Source organism: Apis mellifera, linkage group LG12 (genome assembly GCF_003254395.2).
Source record: "Apis mellifera strain DH4 linkage group LG12, Amel_HAv3.1, whole genome shotgun sequence".
NCBI lineage: Eukaryota > Metazoa > Arthropoda > Insecta > Hymenoptera > Apidae > Apis > Apis mellifera.
Genome location: NC_037649.1, coordinates 2,365,644 through 2,383,817, shown reverse-complemented (window position 1 = coordinate 2,383,817; position 18,174 = coordinate 2,365,644). Strand labels below are relative to the sequence as shown.

Below are 18,174 nucleotides of genomic sequence, written 5' to 3'. Positions count from 1 at the left end.
AATATATAATCACTTTTTCATATTTGAAGACCAATTATTTTGCCATGAAATTGAAATTTATAAAGCGTGAATGACAACCAATATTTTTAGCCTGTTCATTAGATCAGGCTTCGGATAAGATATGAATCTTGATTTAGGGCCAACATTAAGCGCGATCTGAACACCGTATAAAACGAAAACGACGTTGCGATGCTCATTGACTCTAGATTGTTCTCGGAGTGATTGCCTTTTTCTCGCGAGAAACGTCATTCATTGTCTTTTAAGGAAAACAGGAAACAAGATCTGACGAAGGAACGTGAATTTTACGTGACTTGCCTCCTGCGGCTTCAGCCGTTAAAAAAAAAAAAATAAGGACAGAAACCCGATTCGAATCAATGGACAGTTTCCAATTTGTAAGCTTATATAATTAATTCGTGAATCACATTGGATTTTATTTGCTATATACGATCACGTTCTTTGTAATTACTTGATCTATTATCGGTTTACATAGATTGATTAAGATGGATATGGTCTTTGTGTTTTGATTAAAATTAAAAGTAACACATTTCATTTTCGTATCTGGGGTTAGTTCGTTGTTATACGGCGCAAGCGCTATACAATAAAATACGTTACCTGCATTGAGTGTACTCAGTAAACTGGATAAAATGGGTGCACGTTTAATACAGTGTCTATTTTATCGTTTTACCGCGAGAAATATATTGATGTTAAATAGTGTAATAAAAGGTCAAAACAATTACGGTTATTTTTATCATAAACGACAGGTATGTCAATTAGAGGTCACGTGTAAAAAATCAAAATAATATCCTTTTTTTTAATATCATTAATCTCATTAATTCACTGATTGTGATTTTCCCTCCTCCATAACACGATTGGCGCAGGTTCAGTCAAATCACGTGGCCGTGCATGGAGTAATCACAATCACATCTACTTATCGACGTACCCTCATCAAATTCTCTTGTGCTAAAGAGCTCAGTATACCTTCAATGATCACAAAATATAATGCATGGTACAACACTGCTTTTCTCTTTTTTGTTTTTTTTTTTTTTGCAAAAATCATTGTGAGCCTTGATATAAAGTTTCAAATTAAAAATACAAATATAAAACATCATCAAAATTTATAACATAATCAAAATGGTTACAGCATTCCTATAGAGAGTTATGGACAATCGCAGCTAATTTGATCCCTTCTGCAGTAATGAAATGCTACGTCCAAAAGCAATTTAAATTCATTGATCCGATAATAGGGGTGAGTTAAATTTATTATATATTTGAAAACATGCTTTGTTATTTTTAATTTTCGCGGTTTTTTTTTTATTTATCTTGTATAGACACTAGTCTGTATCCATCTTTTACCGATAATATTATTATCTTATCAATGAGGTAAGTAGTTACTCTTTTCCATATACTTGGGTGTGGTGCCACCTATCATAATATACAGAGGTCATCAACTAGTCACTCAGAATTTATATGATTACTTTAGAGCCTCGTGAACATCATCATGAACTTATATTCATTTAAAATTTGAGTATGTTTTGGAATTTAATGACTTTAATAAAATGTGGTGTTCTACGAGTAATTACTAACCTAATTTGGGGACAGGTATGTAAAGTTTCTTTAATAAAATAAATGTAACATACGTATAATCTATAATAAAGGTAAGTTTGTTTTTTTTAAGATGTTATTTTATACTTTTTTGCTACAGAAATATTAATTTTACTTTGCATTGGTAATATTTGCATAATAATTTAACAATAGAATAATATTTTTATGGATTTTGATTCATTGCACGTTTTCCTCGTGCTACTTATAAGCGAGGTTATCAAACGAGTGTATTGTACGTGTCGCAAATGTCGTTTAACTTACATTTAATTAAAATATTTTATTTCTTTATGAATATCAGTTTTATCATAAATATTTATTTGCATTATTAATAGAATTTAGTTATTTAAAAATAGAATTAATAAAGTATTTTATACATATATATACATATTCAAAGTAAAATATGTATATCTTTTTTCAATATTATTTAAAATTTGATTAAAATATAAAATAAATTAATAATATTGTAATTAATATTGTAATAATTATTTTTTAGTTATGATGATGAGATATAATTCTATTTCAATCCATTTGTGAAAGATTGTACACTAATCATAAATGAAAACTATTTATTTTTTATATATATTTTAATTATTTTAGATTTAAGAATATTTTCTTTTTATTAAAAAAGAAATTTTTAATGAATATTTATTATTGTTTTTATAATAGTATAGCCGGTATAATTTACATACATATGTTCCATCTTTTTGTATCTGCCGGAAGTATATATATTTGAGGTTTAGTAAGCTAAGTTCGTGCATAGTCGGTTCAGTTCGTAGATAGTCGGTTTTACGATTCCGTACGAATATAGTCGAATGCTATTCGCCAATCGCATCGATCCAATATCCACATCGTTGTCACATACAACAGTGTCGTACGTAGCACATCATTACGCTCTTTAAGTATTTTGTGTTTGCAAGTATTTTGGGACCAACTGAACTTGACTTCTTTCTTAAATGTAAGTTACATTATCGTAACATTATCATAATATATTAAATTTGAATTATTCAAAATGTCTAGCAGAAATTGTGCATGTGTTACGTTCACTGGTACTTGATGCTTCTCTACCTCCAAGATGGCCGCCGTTTCATGAAAGTTCCCTTATGGCGTATGCTTTGCGGTTTGTCTCTCCACTTGTAAATTTTGTCGCTTTCACTTCGTCATGGTTATTAAATATATATGCATTGTACATTATCACGATGCATAATCTATTCTTTGAGAATACTAGTGTATAAGTTCGATGTTTCGTCTTAAGAAGCGAGCATTTCGTTGGCATTGATTTTGCTAGTGAGCGTGCCCACGCGTATTCATTACTTCATTCTCATTTCATTTCTCTACTTTTTATTGTATCTGCCACCATGCATATTATGTTATCGTTCTAATTGTCTTCTCTTTGATATTCTTCGGATAATATATAATCCAGTGATTTTGGCGGGATTTTCGTTTTCACATGAAAAATAACTCCTTTGGATTTCATGTGAAATTGTATTATACTCTCAACAGAGTTTCTCACAAAACATAGGTATATTTTCTTATTTTTTCGGAGTGGGCTGTTTTTCTTGTAGTGCTTAGTATAGTTTTACGATGCGACTGCCCACATTTTGCAGAATTTTTTGAGCTGATGTCTACGTCGTTGTCAAAAAATCCTGTCATACTACAAGCATCATCTTCACGTTCCTGGATATCATCCATCCTCAGTTTCATTCGGGATCAAGTGAGCTTGTTTCGTCTTCCTAATGTAAGTACATGTAGTGTGGTTTCATTAAAAAAGCTCTGGTCCTAATATTTTTCCAACATTTGTAATATTATTATCTATATATTGCATACAGCTGAGATTTATAATTCTTCTCTGTCATGCTGATCATGCCATATTGATAATGATGTGAAATCAGTTACAAAAATTTCTATTATTAATTATGGATCATTTGGGATTTATAGTTGTAGTTGGATTTATTGTATGTCATTTTTATTATTTCTTCTTGTTTTACTTTTTCATTTTACTTTTATTTCTTATTTCAATTAATTATAATATCTTAATTATAAATAATAAATAAATAAATAAATAAATAATAAATAAATAAAAAATTATATTAAATAACATTTGCTTGCATATATTTATAGAATGAGATGTATTCAATACCAGTGAATTTTTATATTTTAATGAATTATTTGGCACTTAAATAAATTGTATATAAATAATGATACTATTTTTTTCACACACATATATATACAATATATTTATATCATTTTAATATTTATAAATTTTAAAATAAAGAATATATTATAAATTTATTAATATTATTTATATCAATATCATTTTTTACCATATTTTATTATATCTTTATAAAATATTTTTAATTATGTATATTTTGAAAAAAAAATTTTAAAAATTTCTTTTAAAGTAATGATTATAAGTCATTAAATTGAAATTCTTCTTCATATGAAGAAATTGATAAAAAAATAAAAATAATACAATTTAATATTATTATATTCATTAAACAAAATATATTTTTTATCAAGAGATTTAAATAAAATGTTTCATTACAAGATTATAGTAAAAGTAATATAAAAATTATTTTCATGAATATAATCTTCTCTGGAGACAAGTATTTGATTTTTTCTAATATTTATATATTTATATATCTTAAATAATACAGATTAATTTGTTTCAGATGCCACGAAGCAGGAGGCGTCACCGTACTCGCAGCCATTCAAGAGCACGTTCAAATTCTGGAGGCTCTCTTCAATATGAACACAAGAGACGCCGCATAGATTATGAAAGTCCAAGAAGTAAAGGAACATATAGGTGAGTGATAAAATTAACATTTATTCCATAATCTATTAATATGCATCTGACTGATAATTCAGGTGATTATTTTTTAATTTTATGTGTAATAACCAAAAAATATATTGTATATTATATTAATATTCTATGCAAATTTTAATTCTGTTCAATGCATAATAATGTTTGATAATAACATATCTAAAACATATGTAAATCAATTAAGCACTACAAAACATTGTTTTTTAATAAATTATCAATCATTATATCTTGAAATTAGAGCAATCACAAATATTAAATCAATATTATCAATATTTATTATTGCAAATATTTTAAAAAGAAGACTAAGATTATTGAGAATTTTTATAAGACTTGCGCAAAAAACATTAAGAAAGAATATCGGAGTGGGGAATAAGTGGAGCTACAGCACATGAGACCAATGCCACGAACGCGGGTCTCCCACTCCTTAATGCGCCTAGTATGAACTGAGGAGACGATAGAAATTCTCCATGAGATCTTTATGGCTGTCAGTCGTTGTCGGTGCGTTCGAGCTTCCACATTGTTGCCCGGGAAGGTCTTGACTTCAAGATTTACCGGACATAATTGATTGAGTAGGAAATAGTCTTTGGCTATTATCTGAAAAAGCGATTTGAAAAATATACGTGAGTGCTGATGTGGGTTTTATCCGAAATGATTTCATTGGGAAAAAGTTGCAAACGTGCGAAAGGTATAAATGAGTCGAGGTACATGTGAGGATATTTATTAGGGTTTGGAGATATGTGTGCAGTTTAAGATAAATATTTTAATGTTTGTAATTTTCCGCGTAATTTAATATTTATAATTATTGCTTGGAAATATGTAAATAGAAATTGGATAATAATGTTGTAATATTGCTTTTTTTTTTTTAGCTGATCTGGTATTTTATGTATTATTTTAATTGATAACGATTCGCTATTATTTTCACAGAAAAAGCTAATTATCTACTGAAAGCTAATTATCAGTTCTGTCTGACCATTTACATGCATTATAATTTATGAATCATAATGAGTCGCGAACAATGATCGTATGCTTTTTGTGAATCTTATTTATTCAAATCTATACAAGGTTTTTTGTTTTGCGTGTTTCTATCAGTATTTTGAATAAAGTTTACTTTGTGAATAAATGTTTATTTGTTAAGGAATATAAAATATTGAAGGTTAATAAATTGTCTGTATGTCTAATTGTCTTAATAGAATTTTTTTATAATCAAATTAGATTATCAGATTAGATGAGTATAGTATAAAACAAAACAATTAAAGAACATAATTTGATTTCTAGAAGAATGAATTAAAGAAATTATTTAGAATATTTGAAAATCTATTTCTTCAAATAAAAAATAATAATGAAAAAATGAAATATAATATATACATAATATTTACTTCATATAGAGTTTTTTTAATAACTTTCATATAAAAATGTATATTTCATTAAAGTAAGTGATTTTATATCTTTTTAACATAGTGTTATAAAAGTATTAATAATAGTAACAAATATAAATATGAATCACTTCTAAAATAGTAATTATCACACTTGATATGAAATATCACTTAATGTTTAATAGAAAACAAATGAACTATTGTATTATTAATATTACAAAATTTTTATGAAATATTTTTATTTGTATTCAATTTAATATAAATAAGTAAAATTTTTTATACTTATTATACAATTAATTTTTAAAAATAACAAATTCTTTTATATTTAATAATTTAGACATGATGTTATATTTTAAGTTATTATATTGTTACTATTTTAAAAAAATATTAATTAATAATTTTATTAAATCATTATATTCTCTAATATAATCTTTAATATAATATATCACATTATGAAATAAAATATTAATGAACATAAATAATAAATTCTATAATTTTTTCAATTTGAAAATTTATCTTATATAATAAAAATAACTTCCGTAATATCGATTTTTTTAATTTGAATAGAAATTCATTAGAAATTCTGTCATGATTAATATTAATAAATTTTTATTAAAAATTTAATTTTCAATTTCTTCCATTAGATATTTAATTAAAATTATCAAGTATTTCAAAAAATGAACTTCAGATTTTGTGTTTTATTCGTATATATATTTTTACTTTTAAAAAATATATTTATATTTTTGGGAAAATTAATTCTATTTTGTTAAAATAAAATTGTCATTTTTATTGTATTTATATACGAGTATTAAATATTATATATTTAATACATAATCATTAGATGCTATCGAAATAAATTCTTTTTCAAGTTAAATTTTTATTTTATTTTTTATTTACTTATATACTTAAATTTATTATATTCTTTACATTTATCTATGAAGACTATTTCTTATGATTTAGACAAATTTTTAATTTCTTTACCAATAAATTTTTTATTTCCCTTATGAATATTTTTTATATTATATTTTATTTTTTTTTTCAATTAAAAACTTTTATTTATTTATATATTCAAAAATTTTGTAATAAAAAAATAGATTATATCTTTTTGATTCTGCGTGGAAAAATATTTAGGATTTAACATATTAATATTAATTCGTTTAATTATTGATATTATTATTTTTGTTATGTACAATTAGATATTATAAAAGAAGAATTTTTTTTATATTATTTAATATTAATTTTTTAATATTATCTATCAAAAATTTTATTTTATAAAAACTGAATATTATTATCATTAAGAAATATTATTAAAAACAATTTTCATTCGTTTCAAAATTTGATATTGTTTCAAAAATATATTTCTTTACAATTGCAAACAAAAACTTTTAAAACATTATTTATAGAATATTATATATATAGATACTAGACTGCGTAATAAATTCTTTTATGTTTCTTTATAAGAATATTAAATTGACAATTTTATACAATCAATGATTTATATTGTTTAATATATGCTTAATTTTTTATAGTTTTGAATAATTTTTTTTTTTATTGATATTCTTGATGTATTCTTTGATATTTATAAATGATTTTTCATATACTAAATAAATAAAAATCACATGAAACTAAGATCTATGAATATATTAGATAAAACTGAAACAATAAACATTTCATTTTTTCATTCACATTATTAAAGATTCACATATCATTTGAATGTGAATAATGATCATTTCTCTTGTATTGCTCTCAAATAATCCAATTAAATAAAATAATCCAATTTATTTAATTAAGGACAATATTCGTTATTAATGTTAGAATTATCAAACTAGTTCTATGTTTATTGTTATCATATATAATTAAAAACATGTAAATACTTTTAGCAAAATTAATATTGATTTTTATTCAGATAAAAACATAATCATATATATATATATATATATATATATATTATGTAATTATTTTCATAAAATCGTTTTTATTCAATATTTATTTTTATTTTATATTTATTTATAATTATAATTATATTCTATTTCAATTTTTATTAAAATATTTTGATAATCAAATAGTAATTGAAAATATCATTTTATGTAATACTTGTATATATCATGTATTTTATTATTATAATTTTAATTTTTCAATTCTTTTAATGTTTTTTTTTTAGAAATAATAATGTATGTACTTACCGAAATGAAATTATTTGAGTATTTGAATTATTTGATTTGATATTAAGAAAAATTATATTAATTGAAAATCTATTTATATAATAATATTGCAATATCATCTTTTGTATCTAATATATTTATTAAGTTTTATTTATTTAGTTTAATTTTTAGTTAATATTCAACAATTTTAACGAAATTTTTTTAAAGAAAAAATGTTCTTTTTATAAAATAAATTACTATATATGCACTATATATATATGTAATATTTTCAATTATTTATAAATAACATAAAAGTATAAATATTAATGTTTAAAAATGTTTACTTTAATAATATTATTTAAAATAGAAATTGATGAGAAATATTCATCTCTCAAATTAACATGACTTAATATTATTAATTTATATTTATGACTTAAAATATATATTTGAAATACTGTTTTTTTATATAATTACAATTTAAAAAAAAATTATTTATTAAATCTTTTATCATTCATTCAAATAATAAAAATATTTATTTCTATTTCAAAAATATATTTTCTCTTAGCTCTGCATCAAAACAATTTTTTTAAAGAAACAAATAACAAAATAGTTATTTTTTAATCATGCAAATGGAGTTATTGCATAATCTAATATCTTTTTTTGTATTTCAAGTATCTTTGCTAGTTGAAAAGAGGAAAGAACTCGTGATCAAATTCAGATATCGGTGTTGATTTAGTTGTGCTGGCTCGCCAGTAACGCGGAAGAATCTCTTCGTTTAAAAGTACGATGCAGTGGTGCGTGGATCATAAGGTGTTTTGCAGAAATCGTAGCTCGGCGAGATTGCTTAATTAAAATGCCCTCAGATGGCAATTGCCATTACTCTTTCGAACGGTTCTAAACGGCGGGAAGTCTTATTGAGCGAATAACGGAGATTTTCCGCACGAGAATTTGATCGATGCATGTTGTACCAGCAATTATTTTTAAATTATTGTCGAATAAGCTCGCTCGAATAGTAATTATTATATTTATCACGATATTTTCGTAATTTTCAGTTTGAGATTATTAGAAATCTGTTATAATTTAATGTTTGATTCTTAGCAGAATTGGAAAAAAATAAATTTTTGGAATAGATAAGTAAAAACGAATATTTTTATTTTTTCGAATGATATTATGTAAATAAATTTTTGTTTAAAATAGTTTTTATATAGAAAAATAATTCAAATATATTTTAATATTTTGATATCTATACTCGTTATATACGATTTGAAATAAATATTTTATTGAAATATAAGAAAATAGTATATTTGTAGTTCTTTTTGCATATTTTTTTTTATATAATTCACTTTTACGTGATTAATTTAATATATTATTCTTACTTAGTTTTTATAATTTTTTTTAACACGTTCACAGATACGCGATTTTTTTAACATGTTTTATTCATATTTGTACGGTTTTCTTAACACTTTTTATCTTATACTTTTACGCGATATTTTCACATATTTTATTTATTTTTATCTTCAAACCAAAAAAACGAATAAACATTCAAAAAACGGTTTCGACAAAATACAAATTATGATTTCTTATCATATCATAATATGTAGTGTTCTAAAATTCGATAAAGTAACTTTTTCTTTTATTTTTGTTTCGGCTTTGCTAATAAAAGTTAAATATAAAATTTGTTAACAAAAAATACTAATTGATGAAAAATCATAGAAAATGCAGAATTGTGATAATATTAGATATATGAATAAAATGTTTAAAAATATTTAAAAAAAAATTTTTCTTTTTTTTATATATATTTTTTATATATTTATTGAATGAGATTTTATTATCAAATACAATTTTATATCTTAAATTGTTATTTTTATTGTTTGCTTTAACACAATTTTTATATTTTGTTACAAATTAATTTATTTTGCAACTTATTAATATAAATATATACACTATATACATACGTACACATCAATTAAACATAAGATTTTTATTTTTTATATTAAAATTTATATTCTTTTCTTTTCGATAATATTTGATAAATAATAGATAATATGTTTATGATTTAAACATTAAAAAGTGTTTTTTTTTTAAATAGTATTTGTTTATGGAAATATTTCAATTTCAATTTTATCTTAAATTATTTTAAATTTTTTCTAATTATGATTTTTATTAAATTTAATATACTAGATTCGTAGTTTGATAGATGTTGAAGTAAATTAAAATTATTATTATGATATTACGTAAAAATATTGTATTTGTTTTTAATAAATGTGTAAGAATATTTAGTATTATTTTAATTTTTTTGATATTGAAGTTTTATTTGACATTATAAAAGTAATTAATAATATTTTTATAGAACAGCATTTCGATGAGAAAATATTCTGAATATTATCATATATACTTTCATATGATCTTTACATATTTATTATCTTCATTAATGTAAAAAAATTATTACATCATATCAGTAATTATATCAGATTGTCTTGAAATTATTCTTATCTAATATTTTATTATACAATGAGTAGCTTATAAGTAATTTAGAAATCAAAATCAAATATTCTGTATACATTTCTAATTTTATTTTCAGAATAAAAATTTCATTTATAGGAAAGCTATTAAATCATCTAAATTAATTTATTATTTAATCTTATTTTTTAAATTAAACAATTTTTATAAAAATTTTTATCAATTTTTTATATTTTCTTTTATATAATATTAATAATACATAAAATATATATAATACATATAATAATCTACAATAATATATAATAATACATATAATACATAACTTATAATAAAATAATACAAATGTATACAATAATATTACAAAAATGATTTTTAAAAACTAATATATAATAATAAAATTGCTTGGACATTTTTGATTGCTTGGAATAATTTTGATGTTTTACAAGTATTAGATAATTTATTTTGATATTTATAATTTAATATTTTCTTGATATTTTCATTATTATTAGATTTTTTAATTTAAAAGTTTTCTTAATATAAAAACTACATAGATTTAATTATTTAAAACTTTATTTTCATCTATTTAATTAATAATTTCATATATATATATATATTTAATTTAAGAAAAATTGATTTAAGTAAAATAATAAGTTGATAAATTTTTTAATAGATAAAGTTTAATATACAAATTTAAAAGAAAGTAATTTAAAAATAAATTTATTTATGGAATCTGTCATATTATTTTTAATTATTACTTCCATAATTAATTTAATATTATTATCACTAATCTAAAATAAAATATTTATAAACGATTGTTTATACTTATGTAAAATGTTTAAAATTATACATACATAATTAATATACATAATTTTACTTATATAAGATAGCGTAAGACAAAATTATTTTTACAATATTGGAAATGATTGTAGAATTTTTTACTAGTAATTTAGAGGATGTTAGAATTTCTTATGTAATCAATACGTACCATTGTGTAACATTGTACTTTATCTTCTTCTTTTTAAAAAAATCAATGGAATTTTTATAATTTATATTATTTTTAAAAGTTTTTAAAATTTAATATATTTAAAAAAAATATAATGTGAAATATTTATGACAATTTTAATAAAATATATTTTTACATATAATTTTTTAATATTAAAATTTTAAATAATATTTAAAAAATATTACAAGATATGCAACAAAAACTATTTATTATTCAATTTTGTAAAATGTAAATATAAAAAAACAATCTATACAAATATTTGTATATTTAATGTAAAATATTTTTTAATATTTTTGAAAATATGTAACTGTCTAAATAATTATTTAAAAATTTAAAGCTTATTGAATTCTAAAAAAAGTTAAAGAGAATGAAAAATAGACTTAGAATAATCTTTATATTGGAAATCAAGTTGATTTATCACTATCTCGATCAATTATTGAGAAAGTAGCCAATTATGATATTTTGTATAATCCAATTTGTATACTTTCATTATTATAAAAAAAAAAAAAAAAAAAAATTGTAGTTTCTCTTTGTATCAATATAGTCTCGTGATGAAGTTATCTCAATTCTAGGAAATTTATGATGCTATAAATCGACTTTTATGACATTATTATACAAAACATTGCCGGAAAACATATAGAATTTTATTAATTTATGAGATGAAAATTATGGGAAATATCTTATTGCTATTAATTTTGAAAATCTTAAAAATAGCAATAAAAGTTAAGATTGTATCTTGAGATTATGAAATTTTGTTATAATTCCAATTTATAATGATTTACATCAAATAGAATATTCTTTAATGAATTCTAATAATCTTTAAATTATGAAAATATTGACTTATTTTTTTTCATTAATAAATTATTTTAAATTTACATTTATATATTATTTTTTTTTTGTCGAATTTATACAATTTTTTCTACCATTATTTATTAATTGTTATATCAATATTTAAATAATAAAGTATTTTACTCATCTCTTTCAAATTTTTTGAAAATTATTAATTTCCTATCAAAAGAATTTTTAACAGTTAAATATATTCTATAGGCTTATACTCAAAATTTAAAATTCTATTTTAATTTTATCATTTTCAAATGTGATTTAATTTCTTTAAATTTTTATATTTTTATCAAATTTAAACAAAGTTATTTAAAATGTAAAGGAAATATCTTATGAAAATTTTGCTATAAGCAGACGGAAATGTGGTCAAGTTTGTGATAATTATTAGATAATAAGAAACTTAAAATAGTCACTAATCTAATTCAAACAAAATTGTGTTTATTCAGAGAAGATTGTTTATTTAATATATATAAATGACAGCAATTATCCTAGGTTTTAAAATCAAAAAATTATAATTTAATTGTAATTTTTTTTTTATAATCAAATAATATTTTATTTATAGAGAAAATTTAAAGGAAAAGTTAATTTTTATTTGTAATTATTTATATTATTTTAGTATTTTAAAATTTATATATATTTATATATAAATATATATAATATATTTTAGAATTTTAGTATTAAAATAAATAATAAAAAATTAAAATATTAATTTACTTACTTTTGTATTGTTATATCTATATGGAAAAAAATAATCTATTGCAATAGATATTTAAAAAGATATTAAAAATTTATCGTAATTATATATTTAATATTTTATATTTGCTACAATTTATTAATATTAGTTTATTATTATTGATATTTATGATAGTTTATATTTTATGATAGTTTATTAATATTTCATTTAATATCATCATTAATATTCTCTCTTTACTTTGCGTGTATTTGCGATTTATACATTCTTAAAAATAAAATATTATATTTTGAATATTGCTTAAGCGAAATTTTTAATTCAAATTTTTTATTTTGAGGTTTTTTTTGAATTCGAAAATCATAGTCATAGTTTTATATATATATATATATATATATATAAAATTTAAAAATAAAATAATCTTTAATAAAATAAATTTAATAATATCAAAGTTTTAAATAGTTTTAAATATCAAAAATTAATGAATTATGTATTCAAATATTTAGAGATTGATAATTCATGGATCTATATTAATCTATATTAATCATATGTTCTCGTGGAAAATCATATTTATTAAAATTCTTGAATTATTTTTTTGTACTTTATTTTAAAAGTACATTTCCGTAAAAACTAATCGTAATTTTCATCTTTAGCAATCTAGAAAATCGATTCTGAAAATAAATTCGAACTAAGAATTTTATTTTTGACAAATATTATAATGATAATATAATCTTTAACTTTATATTATTAAAAATGTATTTTTATTAATTTTAATTATATTTAAAAAGTTATAAATTATTTAATTAAATAAAAGATAAGTCTGTATTGATTAAATGTTGATAAACATTATTATATAAATTATAAAGAATTTATTATCCTACGATTTTTTTTTAAATAAATGTAATATATAATAGAAGAGTTTTAATCATCTTCCTCTGTTGCCTTTAAGGTTGCATTTAATGAATAATTTCACCTTGAAGTTAGTTCCTGTTCTGGTCCGGGTCGATGACTGATCTCAATTGCGTTTGTTTAAAATTATTCAATTTCGAAATTCCTTTAGAACACCGACGCGTTTCCTGATGTATAGACACGATTAAACCAATTATATAATATACGGATTGTATTCTATAATTTTTGGTATATTTATGAGTTGATCGTGATAAATAATTAGTAATAAGAAAAAAATAAGAGAGAATATAACTTTAGCAGACACGATTGAAAAGATAAAAAATATTTGTCGACTATTAGATTTTTTGTGTTTTCGTATTGGTCTATAACAATAATTTTCTTTTGATTATGATTTCTTTGATTTTGTTTAAAATTTTATTATTAGTTTAGATTTTTATTAACAAGTTGTCATATTAAATTTTTCTTATTGATTTTTTTATTTAAAATTCTACTAATTTTTTCTTTTGATTTTTAACAATATCTTTTATTTTCTTTTTATTTTTGAGATAATAAATTTTCGATTTCCGTTAAAATGAATTTTCAGTTAATCGAATCTTTGATATTCGTTAAAGAATTTTTATAAAATCAAGTAATAACATATTAAAAGGAATTATAAAATAGGGGAGAATAAAAAAGAATAAAAATATTAAAGTTTTTAATCCTTAATTGAATATAAGATGTATTTTAATTTGAATTCGAATTTATGTAATAAACATGATTTTATTCTTAAGAAACTAATCCATTTAGTTTTTTTTTTTTTTTTTTTAATTTAGTATTTCAATTATACTTTTAAAAGATAGATTAGAAGCCAAAATGAACATAAAAATTGAAATATAGAAATGTCGATTGAGACTTATTTAAGTTATAAATAATTTAAGTTTATAATTTAATAATTTAAGCGTTAGATAAAATGATTCTATTTTCATGTCGTTTCATCTAAGACAGACTTGATAAATAAGATTTAATTAACATTTTTGTATAGCAATTATTATATTGGTTTTTGTTTGTAGAATCAATTTTTCAACATCGAATATTATAATATATATCGAATATACTAACACCCTATATTTATCTTTTTATTTTATTTTATTAAAATAAGATCTAAGATTTTATTAGAATTTATTCGTATAAATATTCCTTTATATATCTATTAATGCATATGAATGCAAATTTATAAATTTATAGAAAGATTTATATACTTAAATTAATTATAATCTTTATTTTATTTTAGTTTATTTATTTATACATAAGAGACAAAGAAAAAAATTTTATCTTTTGGGTATAAAAAATTTTTTTTATAGATAATTCTAATATAAAGATAGAAAAAATACAACAAATAAAATATAAGTATTTTAATAGAAAACATTCATACGTTAAATAATAAAGTGTTGCGTATGTTACAAAATATTATATATTATAATAATATTTGAATTATTCTGTTCCCAAACATAAAATTGATAAGTACTTTTTTTTATCAAGTTAATTAAAAAAATTTATATTAAATTTATATTAATAAATATCATTGAAATATATCATTGAAGGCAAAGAAGAAAAAGCCAAAATATTATTAAAGATATTAAAATATTAAAGATTTCAGTTATTGTAAAGAATATCTTTTAAATTCATTATGCATACATATATATCTCAATGATTTTATAGCCTATTTCCGTTGAACCATTTATCAGCTTGGTTCATTTCATCATTAGAACTCATCAACTAACAAATTAATTCTTAGATGACTAGATAGCCACGTACAAAGCAGACACTGCCAATTTTGACCTACGGTAAGGTTTATCTTATGTGTCTTGCAAAATCCTTTTTTATATAATATTGTCAATTTTATTATAATTTTTTCAATATGTTTTTATATATATTATACATATATAAAATGATTTAATAAGAATTAGCATTGAATATTTTTGGAACCATAAGAATAAAAAAAAAATTGTCAAATAAAAATTATTTAACCATTAATTTATTTAACCAAACTGGATTTTGAATTATTTTTAATTCATATTTTTCAGTAAATAACATTTAATAAAGCAACGATGGATTAATAATGGTCCTTGTTGATTTATTGTTTAAATATTTGACAAATTTTTAAATTAAGGAATCATCGTACAATCATATTATTTTTTTGCAGATAAAATCATTCAAGAAATATACAATTCATTCTTATTTTTTCTTATGATATATTCTTATACTGATAACAATTTTCAAGATATATGTAAATACTTGTAACACAAGATCAAGAACGATTGCATAATAAAATTATTTCTTGTAAATATTCCGTTTGAAACATTGACTATCAATCTCAATACAATATTGTAAACATATTGATTCAATTGCACTTTGAATATATCAGAATTTATTGAAATGACATGCTACAATAATTCATTATAAAATAACTTCTTTTAAATGTTAAGTTTAAGATCTTGACTATTGATCTTAATACAATATCTATTAAATGTATCACTAGCGATTCAATTGAATTTTGAATAACATAAGAATTTATTCAAATATATGCTGCAATAATTCGTTGCAATGTCTTAAAATTTTACTTATAATTTGAATGTTTTCTACATTTTATTTTTATATTTTCTTATTTTATTATTTTTTTGAAAATTATGGTAATAAGTAATAATTAAAAAAAAAAAAAAATATTTGAATCATAAACGAAGAATTTATTTATACAATATTATAATTTGAAATAATTATTATATACAATATTTTTATAAATGATTGCAGAAAAATTAACTATAAATATGTTATGACTTTTTTTAAATTTCGTATTTAGAATTATTTTTGTTTTCAATTCAATAAATATAATATATGCTTTTATAAATCTTGAAAATAGTCTTGATTGTGTCTTTATTTGTCTACTTGTACTCTCAATGACCCTAATTCATATGTCAGACAATTTTCTCTTTTTCAAAAGCAACTGTTTATCTTTTTATTCTTGAAGAATATAAAGAAATATATGATTTTTTTATAAATCTTTGAGAAGTCAATAAAAATTAATGATAAGAGAGAAAAGATCATAACAAATCATCATTAGTTATTTATCTATCAATAAAAGAAAAAAATAAAATAGAAGTTCTAAATAGAAAATAATTATAGCTCATCAAAGAATATTAAAGTAAGTTTCCCATAAGTTTCTTTCGCGCCATACTAAGAATGACTTTAATTAACTATTTTTACATAAATATGCAGGCTTATCTATTAGCCATATGGCATTTTTTTTCAATCATCCCAGAGCTCTTTTAAAATACGTTTCGTTGGTGACACAGTCTCTTTTAAAACTTTTTTCTACGCCGTTCAATATGGATAGTTAAAGGAACCATTTGCGCCATGTTATGCTTCATTGCTTTAAAAAAGATAATAGTGCAAATGATACTGCAGACGAGATTTATACGGGAGTGGTGTTACGATTATTACAACCGTTCACATATGTTTACAATATTAATGGTTTAAAAGATTTAGAGCCTGCAATTTTAACTTGAAAAATGAAGACAACAGCCGCCCAACAATGACGAATATGAATCTTAACAAGGTTATGCTCGCTGAAAATCCGCGATATAGTGTGCGAGAGATAATGGATGCCACTAATATTCCCAGAACAACGGTACATAATTATTTGATCAGGATGGGATATAACAATCGATGTAAAGTTTGGATTCCATAGCTATCGATGGCCTTATAAATCGCGACTCTGCGATTTCTCCAACGATATGAAAGAGATCCTTTCTAAAAAAGGCTTATCATTGGAAACGAGATTTGGATTTTGTATCAAAATGTGCATGAAAAATGCATTTTGCCTAAGAACAATAAATCTTCAACTGTCGCGAAACTTGGACTTCACCCGAAGAAAGTTCTTTTGTCCATTTGATGACATTGAAAAGGTCTACTACGAGCTCCTTCCTCAAGGTGAAACCATCAATTCTGTCAAATACTGCAATCAGCTTGATAAATTGAGAACCGCTATAGAAAAAAAACGACCAGAATTGGCGAACCGACGAGGCATCGTTTTTCATCACGACATGCAAAACCGTGTGTGCATTGGCTGTAAGAGAAAAGCTGTTACAGTTTGATTGGAACGTTCTACTACATTCTCCTCCGTATTTTCCTGATTTTGCTCTATTCGATTATTATTTGACATTAAGAAATTTCTTCCATGATAAACAATTTCAATCCATAAGCGAAATAAAAACGTATCTCGAGAAGTATTCTGTAAGTAAACCTCAATAATTTTGAAAAGAGGACTAATGAGACTTTCTGAGAGATGGAAGAAAGTAATA

At 21.4% G+C, this 18,174-nt stretch overlaps 1 protein-coding gene across 9 annotated transcripts in view; it reads left to right on the top strand.

Moving 5' to 3' along the window:
* The first annotated feature begins 629 nt into the window (after positions 1-629).
* Positions 630-18,174, top strand: part of LOC411812 (serine/threonine-protein kinase Doa) — an 82,158-nt gene continuing 64,613 nt past the window's right edge. Inside the window, exons 1-3 of one of the 9 annotated variants that reach the window (XM_006559246.3) lie at positions 630-761; positions 1,142-1,246; positions 4,272-4,405. In XM_006559246.3, the coding sequence (XP_006559309.1) occupies positions 645-761; positions 1,142-1,246; positions 4,272-4,405 (356 nt within the window). In that variant the 5' untranslated portion in view covers positions 630-644. Of the gene's footprint in view, positions 762-1,141; positions 1,247-1,459; positions 1,600-2,408; positions 2,558-2,640; positions 2,720-3,206; positions 3,338-4,271; positions 4,406-4,910; positions 5,125-18,174 lie in introns of those variants that run through there. The other 8 variants (XM_006559249.3, XM_006559247.3, XM_006559251.3 and 5 more) reach the window with 8 other exon arrangements.